This window comes from Ranitomeya imitator, chromosome 5 (genome assembly GCF_032444005.1).
Source record: "Ranitomeya imitator isolate aRanImi1 chromosome 5, aRanImi1.pri, whole genome shotgun sequence".
Classification (NCBI taxonomy): domain Eukaryota; kingdom Metazoa; phylum Chordata; class Amphibia; order Anura; family Dendrobatidae; genus Ranitomeya; species Ranitomeya imitator.
Window position 1 is genome coordinate 405225787 of NC_091286.1, and position 12445 is coordinate 405238231.

The 12445-nt window shown below is 43.7% G+C and overlaps 1 protein-coding gene across 1 annotated transcript in view; it reads right to left on the reverse strand.

Moving 5' to 3' along the window:
• Window positions 1-12445, reverse strand: part of EIF2B5 (eukaryotic translation initiation factor 2B subunit epsilon) — a 57935-nt gene that overhangs the window by 25464 nt on the left and 20026 nt on the right. The window contains exons 5-14 of the mRNA XM_069726981.1: window positions 7762-7842; window positions 6504-6581; window positions 5662-5974; window positions 5270-5415; window positions 4476-4614; window positions 4094-4195; window positions 3184-3291; window positions 2922-3012; window positions 2634-2757; window positions 1114-1239 (exon numbers count right to left, since the gene is read on the reverse strand). Of these exons, the coding sequence (XP_069583082.1) occupies window positions 1114-1239; window positions 2634-2757; window positions 2922-3012; window positions 3184-3291; window positions 4094-4195; window positions 4476-4614; window positions 5270-5415; window positions 5662-5974; window positions 6504-6581; window positions 7762-7842 (1308 nt within the window). The remainder of the gene's footprint in view (window positions 1-1113; window positions 1240-2633; window positions 2758-2921; window positions 3013-3183; window positions 3292-4093; window positions 4196-4475; window positions 4615-5269; window positions 5416-5661; window positions 5975-6503; window positions 6582-7761; window positions 7843-12445) is intronic.

The window sequence follows — 12445 nt, forward strand, 5'->3', positions numbered from 1 at the left end:
CTGTCCTTACCTACATGCCTCCCCATCCCTGTCCTGGTATGAATGCCTCCCCATCCCTGTCCTGGTATGAATGCCTTCCCATCCCTGTCCAGGTATGATGCCTCCCCCCATCCCTTTCTTGGTATGAATGCCTCTCCCTTCCCTGTCTTGGTATGAATGCCTCCCCCGTTCCATCCCTGTGTGCTTGCCTCCCCCTTTCCTGTCTTGGTATGAATGCCTCCCCCGTTTAATCCCTGTATGCATGCCTCCTTATCCCCCATCCCCGTGTGCATGTTTCCTATTTAAAAAAAAAACAAAAAAAAAACAAACATAGTCCTCACCTACCTGGGTGCTGGCACTGCATCTTGTTCCGGCCTCTGCCTGCAGCACTTCCTGTGCTCAGCGGTCACATGGTACTGTTCATTAAGGTAATGAATATGCGTTCCACACCTATGGGAGTTAAGACGCACCCATGTTCATTACCTTAATGAGCGGTATCACGTGACCGCTGAGCACAGGAAGAGCTGCAGGCAAGCGCCGGCGGCCAGAACGAGATGCAGTGCCAGCACGAGGACGCGCAGGTGGGAGAGTTTGATGTGTGCGCCGGCACCGGGCACCCGCTGCCCCCCTCCCCCTGCCAGCTTTCTGTACATTGACTGGTGTTTAAGCTGAGGGGGGAGTTTTCAGTACAAAAAAAAAAATGTGCTGAAAAACTCGTATTATACACAAGTATATACGGTAATTACCAAAATAGCCATTTTCTTTTAAAGCATGTAATTATACTACAAATACACACATATTACATATCTGTGAATGCAGTTATGCAATGACATACATTACTAGTGGGCAACCACTTCTTAAATAATGCAATTAAAAGTGTAAAATATGAAAAGCAAAAACAAACAGATGCACACCTTCCACACTGGCCCCACTCCAGCGATGTAGGCGTTAGACCTCTTATAGTTTGCATGATATTGGTATGCCAATCAGAGGCAGTTCATGAGCTGCAGTGCTCACACTTCCCTTGTGGCCCCTTAATGGCGCCTGGGTGGAAGGTATATGCCATTTATATTTTACACTGGGGAATACAAGAAGGGCTGTCTGAATAAGCCAATTTATCTTTCAGTTTGTTACCTTTGCAGTTGCTGCCCAAAGAGGTTCATGATCCAAAAAGAATTCTTCCATTGCGCCAAGACAGCACAAGTGGTCAGACGCTCGCTTTACGTAGTTTTTAAAAACTGGGGTCCACCTTTTAAGGAGCTGGGTAAATAGAAATTGTAGCTTGATTAAATGCATCATTATTTTAAAACACAATAATGTGACTCTTTTGTATGTTGCCCATCTTTTTAGTTTATAGGATCTCAAAAAAGTATCAAAATGGTTTTCATGAATTTAAAGGGAACCGGTCTCCCCCTCAGAGCCTATTAAAGTAAAAGAGCCACCTTCAGCTCCACTAAGGCTGCATTCTGTGAAGGTGGCTCTTATGTTTATTATCCCTAGGAACGCTGAAATAATGAGTTTTATAAATTTCCCACCATACCCCTATTGAGTCAGGGAGGTATCTTTTCTCCCCCTGACTCAACCGCCTCGCAGCCGTCCATCATCCCGCACTGGCCTCCGGGCGCTGCCCTCTCTCTTTCTCGTGAAGTCACCAGCACTCTACAATCAGTTCTCGGGCATGAGCCGTGTGCGCTGCCCGGGAACTAACATTAGGTGATGTAAGGATATCGCGCCTGCGTGTAGCGGAGGCCCCAGATCCAGCCCCGCAGTGTGTTATGATGTATTCACACTGCGGGGTTGGGAATCTGGCTCCTGGGCAGTGGGGATCTCTGGAGGAAAGAGGGACAGGCGCAGAGATCCTCACTGGTGGTTTGTCCACCATTATTCTTAGCAGCATTGCAGACTGCACCTCAACGATGTCATCACTGCTGAGGCTGCAGTAATCAGATGAATCACATGGAGGCATGTCATCACTGCAAAGCCAGCAGGAACCACCGGAGTGAGGAGAATTGAAAGGATACAGAATGGATATTTTTAGATTTTCTCACATTCCTTGCTCTTGGACAAACTTCTGTTAGTACTCCTGAAACCCCCTTTAAAAGGGAAAGGTATCCATCAGAAAATGAGTTTATTTGTAAAGTTGTTAAATGCATGTTTTTTTTAGACTAACTTCATCTTGTTTCAGGAAACAACACATGTACATAGCCATTGTAGTCAGATCCTGACCTTTTTTTGTATCGCAGCATGTAATGAGCCTGTGCGAAGGACACTGAAGGAAGCGGGCACAAGGTCAGTTGTGACATCGCCCATTGTGATTGGTAAATCCTGCATTATCAGCTGTGTATAGATGGGTTACATGTCATTGTAACTTGCCCTAGACAATATGATGCTTGGTGATTACTTTCTGTAAGAACTGGAAATACAAATCCAAAAAACCCAGTGGCCAGTGTGAGAATTGCATGAATAAGTGTGAGAGTGTGCGTGCATGCGTGCGTGCGTGCATTTTAAAAAAAGAAAAGTGTAACAACAAAATTCTGATGAATCACTAGGTCATTCTCTGCGCTCTGTATGTTACCTAGCCTTTCCAAAACTAAGAAGCACAAATTATTTTCCAGCTTTCAATCTTTAAAAGGAGCGCCTCATGTAGAACTCACAGGCAGAACCACATTACAGTAAGGATTCACATCAAGGGCTCCATTCAGTTGCTGCAGTGGGAACTCCAGGACCACTTTGCATAAAATCTGCATCACTTCCACCAGAGAGATGTTATAGGCATATCTGTAAAGAGAGGCACTTCTTACATTTTTGCACGTAATACATACATTTACTGCTCATTTGAGAACACAATCATCCCCATGACTCGGTATATGCACGATATGGTCATATCTAAGGGGGGGGAGAAATGGTTTTGCAGTTGAAGGAATATTCAGATTCCAACTTACTTGAGCGAGTTGATTTCTAATACAAGATTATCACAGGAAATATTCTCTTCCACACCTCTCTGCAACGTTCCCAAAACTTCATTCTGAAAAACTGTAGAATAAAACAGCGTCTCTATTAAAACCACACACAAGATGACAACTTATTCACCCCACAATCATTTGGGGTTCGGCTAAATATTTCACAAGACATTATTTGGTTTATCCCACAAAGATGAGAAAATTATCCAGACTATATGGTAATGGACATATGGAGAAAAAATACCTTCAACGTCACCCAGAAGGGGGGAAGCAGGGCGGCTGTCCATCTGCTCGGAGCACACACTCTTTCCACTCTCACTATCACTGTCCTCTTCATTTGTAATTTTGAGTCCTGAAAATAAAAACAGTTGTAGATATGGATGATGTATTTATCAACGTGTACAATGTGACAGGCAACAGGAGTGAGAAATCCTAGGACTGTGAGTTCCAATGAAAATCAGGATCCACAAGATCTTTTCTCTTATTTCATGTTAATGGGGGAAAATGGCACCACCAACCGTTTGTTGGGCAATAGTCACAAGTCCACGTTTTACAGTCTTTACCACGGACTGGCTCGGGGTCCACTTACCTCAAACTCAAAAGTCCAAGGCTGCAGTAACACTTCTTTATGTCATGGTCTGAATGCGGACTGTGATTGACAAGAGTGCTGAGGGTCTCCGGACGCTAAATTGACGACTTCATATGTCTGCCAAGTTCAGGTCAGGAGACCCATGGACAGTCCATGCACCACAATCTGTGTTCGGACCATGAAAGCGGCATTGGTCATATAGGAGGCGGTTGAGTCCGGGGCCAGGAGACCTGCGACTGGTCCGGTCATGGCAGTCTGTACTTAAAGACTGCAAAACACTGATCCGATCTAGAACATTCAGTCAAGGACTATGCTAGCATTATGGCCACCATCAACCGATGCTGCAAACAGACACTGGTAAGACGACTGAGATTTTTTAAACTATTGGTAAGATTTGCAATACATTTTTTTTCTATACGGAAAGGACGAGTTTGTGACTCTAATTTTCTTTACTTGCTCGTGCCTGTCAGATTCATTCTGGAAAAGAACCTTCTACATTTTAGGCCTATACCTCTGGCAGACATGTGAGCAGACGCCACAGCAGCTCCTGCTTTTACCTACTCACCCCAAAGGCTTTTCTGCAGCTCCTCCTCATCTTCATCTGCGGTTTCTGAAGACTTCCACACATAACCTTCACCCTCTGATCCAACCTCTGCTTTGTTGTACACTGTTAGCAGTAAGCATTTGATTAATTCTGGCAGATATTCTCCAGGAAAGCTAACAGAAGCATAACAAGGGTCAACATGATTGTTTCAAGAATTCACTTGGTGCGCCAATGAAAGTCTATGGGACTCTGATCTTGGCACATTCCCGTAATGAAATGTCACCATTTTTGCGCACAGTGGCGATGCTGGCGCTGTAATTTGGTACAGCCAGTGCTGCATAATTGAGTTGATGGCATTATATGCTCTGTATTAAGATATGCTAATTATTATGGTGTTCATTACCTTTGACTTTTGATTTTTCCTCCTGTTTGCCAGTCGTTGCATCATCGCTGAATTCATCATCATCCTCCTTGTCTTCATCTGGATGATGCAGAGAAATAACAGTGTTCTCCGGCAGATCTAAATCAGGGCCAAGAATCACCTGAAGAGACAAGAAGATTATATGGGAATTTCACTTGCAGTTAGGTCACAGAGATTAGTGATTAAAAAGGGAATTAGGCCCCACGGATTCCCGCATCGGGAGGCGAGCGGGGCCAGCGACGTCACATCTACAGATATCTTCAGGGACAGCTTCCTTACACCTGCTCCATTTCAGTACATAGGACAGGGGCACGGTACCACGCACTCGACTTGGCGGATAAATGTAGACGTCATACCGATGGTCTCAATCACCTCCTGATGCGCAAGTGAGCAAAGCTGGAATTCCTCTTTAAAGAGGTATTCCCATCTTTAAGATGCAGTAGGTGTAATAATAATAAATATAACAAATACCTACAATTAGAAATGTAGAATAGTTCTTCTGATTCGCTATATCACTTACCCGATGTGCAGGGCATTGCTTCAGCTTAGGTATCCATGGTTACAACCACTCATATAGTGATAGTCAGTTAGGTAGACAGCTCTTAGTGGTTGTAACCATTAATACCTAAGCTACTGCAATGCCCTACATGAGGTAACAGACATAGCGAATCAGAAGAACTATACTACATTTCTTATTGCACGTATTTGCTAAAATTACATCTACTACATAATGGGATAGGATCGTGGAGATGAGGCTACCTAAGTATTTCCATTACCTTTGAGGTTAGGACGCAGTGTTCATTTATCCTCACTCTGTTCTTCACAATAACATTATTACAAACTACAGATTTTCTAATTGTCACATCATCCTCAATTCGCACATCATCCCAAATATACACATTATCCAAAACTACTCGATCACCTAGGAAGAGAGAACAGAAAGAATGTGAGACGGATGAAATGGATGTCAGCATGTCATAGTAGTACTGGCTGCGTGCCTGCAATGGATGGGCGCCTGGGGTTATCAGCTCCAATCATGCCACCTATTATCTGCAGAGCTGGCAACAACATGGTGCCCTGAAAAAGCTGCTGCGTCCAGAACACTTGTCTTTGCGGAAAGATTCTACATGACCTCATGTACAATCACATTTCATTAGCCATAGCTCACCAATTGTGCAGTTTTTCCCAATACTGGTGTTGCTGATGCTGCATTTAGACCCAATGGTCGTGTTGCTCCCAATTAGTACATTCTCACGGAGGACACTGCCATGGCCACGCCTGACATCTGCCCCTCTGTATATATTGTGCCGGGAGTGCTTGGAACTCTGGTCCTCCTGGTCAGTAAAGTTCGTTTCAGGCGTTATGGGATACAACCAACGGCACAGGATGTCCGAAGTGACAGCTTCATACATTGACAGGTTGGATACACGAGCACCATACTCCTCCTGAGTCACATAGAGGTGTATCTGATTACCTAAAATCTGCATAAAGAAAAATGTTACATAATCACATCCGAACTGTAACCTTGTAGAGACTGGGGGCATGTGCCAGTGTAGTGTCCCTTTGAAGATGACCAGTCAGCGCTCCAAACACTGGTTAACATTTGTTTTTGCCATTCCGTAAAAGTAGCAACTGGGGGGGGGACCCGCACTCCCCCTCACCCCTACTGGGGGGAGGACCCGCACTCCCCCTCCCCCCTACTGGGGGGGGGACCCGCACTCCCCCCTCCCCTTTAAGGGGGGACACTCCCCCTTTCCCCCACTGGGGGGGACACTCCCGATCTCCCCTACTGGGGGGGGGTGGGGGGTGGGGGGGGACACTCCCCTATGAACTCATCTGTAGGTTTTGTTTGTTGGAACATTCCTTGGCCACCAATATGGCAACCAATACAGCAAACAGTGTGGTTATCGATCAGAGTGTTCAGTCGTTTGAAAAACTGTTCTGTGTACCGTTCATAAGATCTGGAGAAATCTGACAGTTCATCGGACACCTCCCCCACCATCTACTTACCTCCTCATTAACCAAGATGCCCCGAACAAAGTCGTCCCTAGTTTGGTAGTCAAAGTTGTCTGTGAACAGCTCTGCGACCTATAATGTAGCAAATATAGAGAAAATGCAATATTAATCAGTATGTGAACAAGGTCAATTAATGAGAACTTATCAAAAAAGATTCATCTCTGGATGGTGCAACAAAGGATGGTATATTATACAAGAACATTGTCAGCAAGTCACAGTTTACGCTCACTAGCCACCACCTCATGGCCATAGCCTACAGGAGAGCGGATTGTCCGATTTCTTCATCTACATAGTCTGACTTGTTAATGGTGTTAGGGTACCGTCACACAGTGGCATTTTGATCACTACGACGGCACGATCCGTGACGCTCCAGCATCATAACAATATCGTTCCAGCGTCGTAGACTGCTGTCACACTTTGCAATGTACGACGCTGGAGCGATAATTTCATGACATATGTGCGATGTAGAAGCCGTTGGTTACTATGCGCACATCGTATACAATATCGTGCACACCTTTGTTATACCATGCGATCATGCCGCCACAGCGGGACACTAGACGACGAAAGAAAGTTTCAAACGATCTGCTACGACGTACGATTCTCAGCGGGGTCCCTGATCGCAGGAGCGTGTCAGACACAGCGAGATCGTAACTATATCGCTGGAACGTCACGAATCGTGCCGTCGTAGCGATCAAAATGCCACTGTGTGACGGTACCCTTAGTGAAGCTGTGGGAATATGAGTGCAACTAGAAAGAGGACATTACCGTATTGGGGATGCAGAGGTGCGCTAGAAAAGGCTTTCTGATAAGGTTTTAAAAGTTGGAGAGCAATTACAGAAGTTGATACTAAGATATCAGATGTTTCACTCATTACACGCTGAATGTTATTGCTGTTTATCACATTGTTTTTTTATTTTTTTTGTAAAACAATATAAAATCAGATACCTATGAAAAATGCTATACGGTGGACTTTTCACCTATAGATATCCACTTTAAAAAAAACAAAAAACAAAGTTTAACAATTTTTTTACAAGACTCCATGGGATGGAATATAGTAGTCTACTACACCATTTCAGAATTTTTTTTGCAATATATAGGTATATAGTGTAAAGAGGGAAGGGATAATGATGCAGTCTTGGCCTCCATCTAGCAATAAAGCTCAATGAAAAGAATCTAATAATGTTAGTGCCCAAATTTGCTTACATAAGGGTTCTGCAATGTCTGAGAAACACGACGAACACTCCTCCCTTACCTGCGGAGAGCAGATACTAATGTGACAGTCCAGCAAATCATGACGCAGCTCTATCTCATCAGCCTTACTCTGGAAGATGCTCTAAAATAGAAAACCGAAGACGGCAATAAGACTCTACAGAGGCACCTACAGTATAATTGGGGGGAGGAAGAAATTAAAAAAAAAAAAAAAAAAAAAAAATGTATATAACCCCTTAAGCCCCGAGGGTGGTTTGCACGTTAATGACCGGGCCAATTTTTACAATTCTGACCACTGTCCCTTTATGAGGTTATAACTCTGGAACGCTTCAACGGATCTTGGCGATTCTGACATTGTTTTCTCGTGACATATTGTACTTCATTTTAGTAGTAACATTTATTCGATATAACTTGCGTTTATTTGTGAAAAAAACGGAAATTTGGCGAAAATTTTGAAAATTTCGCAATTTTCCAACTTTAAATTTTTATGCCCTTAAATCACAGAGATATGTCACGCAAAATACTTAATAAGTAACATTTCCCACATGTCTCCTTTACATCAGCACAATTTTGGAACCAAAATTTTTTTTTGTTAGGGAGTTATAAGGGTTCAAAGTTGACCAGCAATTTCTCATTTTTACAACACCATTTTTTTTTTAGGGACCACATCTCATTTGATGTCATTTTGAGGGGTCTATATGATAGAAAATACCCAAGTGTGACACCATTCTAAAAACTGCACCCCTCAAGGTGCTCAAAACCACATTCAAGAAGTTTATTAACCCTTCAGGGGTTTCACAGGAATTTTTGGAATGTTTAAATAAAAATGAATATTTAACTTTTTTTCACACAAAATTTATTTCAGCTCCAATTTGTTTTATTTTACCAAGGGTAACAGGATAAAATGGATGCCAAACATTGTTGTACAATCTGTACTGAGTACGCTGATACCCCATATGTGGGGGTAAACCACTGTTTGGGCGCATGGCAGAGCTCGGAAGGGAAGGAGCGCCATTTTACTTTTCAATGCAAAATTGACTGGAATTGAGATGGGATGCCATGTTGCGTTTGGAGAGCCCCTGATGTGCCTAAACATTGAAATCCCCACAAGTGACACCATTTTGGAAAGTAGACCCCTTAAGGAACTTATCTAGAGGTGTGGTGAGCACTTTGACCCAACAAGTGCTTCACAGAAGTTTATAATGCAGAGCCGTAAAAATAAAAAATCATATTTTTTCACAAAAATAATCTTTTCGCCACCAATTTTTTATTTTCCCAAGGGTAAGAGAAGAAATTAGACCACAAAAGTTGTTGTGCAATTTGTCCTGAGTGCGACGATACCCCATATGTGGGGGTAAACCACTTTTTGGGTGCATAGCAGAGCTCGGAAGGGAAGGAGCGCCATTTGACTTTTCAATGCAAAATTGACTGGAATTAAGATGGGACGCCATGTTGGTTTGGAGAGCCCCTGATGTGCCTAAACATTAAAAACCCCCACAAGTGACACCATTTTGGAAACTAGACCCTCTAAGGAACTTATCTAGATGTGTTTTGAGAGCTTTGAACCCCCAAGTGTTTCACTACAGTTTATAACGCAGAGCCGTTAAAATAAATTTATTTTTTTTTCGCAAAAATTTTTTAGCCCCCAGTTTTGTATTTTCACAAGGGTAACATAATAAATTGGACCCCAAAAGTTGTTGTTCAATTTGTCCTGAGTACGCTGATACCCCATATGTGGGGGGGAACCACTGTTTGGGCTCATGGCAGAGCTCGGAAGGGAAGGAGCGCCATTTGGAATGCAGACTTAGATGGATTGGTCTGCAGGCGTCACGTTGCATTTGCAGAGCCCCTGATGTACCCAAACAGTAGAAACCACCCACAAGTGACCCCATATTGGAAACTAGACCTCCCATGGAACTTATCTAGATGTGTTGTGAAAACTTTGAACCCCCAAGTGTTTCACTACAGTTTACAACGCAGAGCCGTGAAAATAAAAATCCTTTTTTTTCCCACAAAAATGATTTTTAGCCCCCCAAATTTTTATTTTCCCAAGGATAACAAGAGAACTTGGACCCAAAAAGTTGTTGTCCAATTTGTCTCGAGTACGCTGATACCCCATATGTTGGGGTAAACCCCTGTTTGGGCGCACGGGAGAGCTCGGAAGTGAAGGAGCACTGTTTTACTTTTTCAATGCAGAATTGGCTGGAATTGAGATCGGACGCCATGTCGCGTTTGGAGAGCCCCTGATGTGTCTAAACAGTGGAAACCCCCCAATTATAAATGAAACCCTAATCCAAACGCACCACTAACCCTAATCCCAACTGTAACCCTAACCACACACCTAACCCAGACACACCCCTAATTCTAATCCCAACCCTAATCCCAACCGTAAATGTAATCCAAACCCTAACCCTAGCCCCAACCCTAGCCCTAACCCTAACCCTAACCCTAACCGGAAAATGGAAATAAATAAATTTTTTTTAATTTTATTATTTTTCCCTAAGGCTAGGTTCACATTGCGTTAGGGAAATCCGTTTAGCACTAGCGGATTGCGCTAACACAATGTCTTTTTAGGTGTTGTGTTTAGTGGTCGCGTTAACGTCCCCGCTCTGGAAGATCGGGGATCGGACCTCGGGCGCGCCGCGGACGCTGCAAGCAGCGTCTGAGGCGCGCCACAAAAGAATGGCACCTTGCTAGCGCGAGCCGAAAATGGCACGCTCTAGCGATGCGCTACACCTGAAAATCACATTGCTGTCAATGGTTGTGCTAACGGACCCGTTGCACGGCGTTAATTGTGACATTTTCGCCGTGCAACGCTGTCCGTTAGCGTTAACCCATTAACGCAATGTGAACCTAGCCTAACTAAGGGGGTGATGAAGGGGGGTTTGATTTACTTTTATAGCGAGTTTTTTAGCGGATTTTTATGATTGGCAGCCGTCACACACTAAAAGACGCTTTTTATAGCAAAAAAGTTTTTGCGTCTCCACATTTTGAGAGCTATAATTTTTCCATATTTTGGTCCACAGAGTCATGTGAGGTCTTGTTTTTTGCGGGACGAGTTGACGTTTTTATCGGTTACATTTTCGGACACGTGACAGTTTTTGATCGCTTTTTATTCCGATTTTTTTGTGAGGCAGAATGACCAAAAACCAGCTATTCATGAATTTCTTTTGGGGGAGGCGTTTATACCGTTCCGCGTTTGGTAAAATTGATGAAGCAGTTTTATTCTTCGGGTCAGTACGATTACAGCGACACCTCATTTATATCTTTTTTATGTTTTGGCGCTTTTATACGATAAAAGCTATTTTATAGAAAAAATAATTATTTTGGCATCGCTTTATTCAGAGGACTATAACTTTTTTATTTTTTTGGTTATGATGCTATATGGCGGCTCGTTTTTTGCGGGACAAGATGACGTTTTCAGAGGTAACATGGTTATTTATATCCGTCTTTTTGATCGCGTGTTATTCCACTCTTTGTTCAGCGTTATGATAATAAAGCGTTGTTTTTTGGCTCGTTTTTTTTTTTTTTTCCTTACGGTGTTCACTGAAGGGGTTAACTAGTGGGCCAGTTTTATAGGTCGGGTCGTTACGGACGCGGCGATACTAAATATGTGTACTTTTATTGTTTTTTTGTTTTTTTTTTATGTAAAGAAATGTATTTATGGGAATAATATTTTTTTTTTTCTGCTTTATTTAGGAATTTTTTTTTTATTTTTTTTTTTTTACAAGTGTGGAAATTTTTTTTTTTACTTTTTCACTTTGTCCCAGGGGGGGACATCACAGATCACCGATCTGACAGTGTGCACAGCACTCTGTTAGATCGGTGATCTGACATACAGCCGGGCAGGATTAGAGCTGCAGCTGCAGCCTGATCCTGACCCGGAAGTGCTCCCTGCAGGACCCGGATGCAGCCCGGCGGCCATTTTGGATCCGGGGACTGCGGGGAGAAGACGCTCGGTACACGGTGAGCACATCACCGTGTACCGATCGTCTCAGGGAAGCCCGCAGGGAGCCCCCTCCCTGCGCGATGCTTCCCTGCACCGCCGGCACACCGCGATCATCTTTGATCGCGGTGTGCCGGGGGTTAATGTGCCGGGAGCGGTCCGTGACCGCTCCTGGCACATAGTGCCGGATGTCAGCTGCGATAGGCAGCTGACACCCGGCCGCGCTCCCCCCGTGAGCGCGGCCGATCGCATATGACGTACTATCCCGTCCATGGGAATTAAGTCCCAGGTCACCTGGACGGGATAGTACGTCATATGGGATTAAGGGGATAATATAATATTTTTTTTTTGTGCACCCCCTGATTAGGGACCATGTGTTGAAGTGTTATGAAGGTAGTCACATTATCATCGGATGCCATCTTCTTCCGGTTTCAGCACCTATGCGCTCCAGCACCAAGTGACCGCGTCTCTACACCAGCCGGATCACTATGTGCATCGGTGGTTACTATCTCAGTGTAAGTCTATGAGACTCAGAGTTAAGCTCTCTAGTCTCGTTCTGAGTCTTGCAATGAGAACATTTTTTTAAAAAGTGACCTTCGTTCTACACAGCAGACACTGATTCGGAACCAGGAGAAGACAGAAACCAGTGAGTACCGTATATACTCGAGTATAAGCCGACCCCCCTAATTTTGCCACAAAAAACTGGGAAAACTTAATGACTCGAGTATAAGCCTAGGGTAGGAAATGCAGCAGCTACTGGTAAATTTAAAAAATACAAATA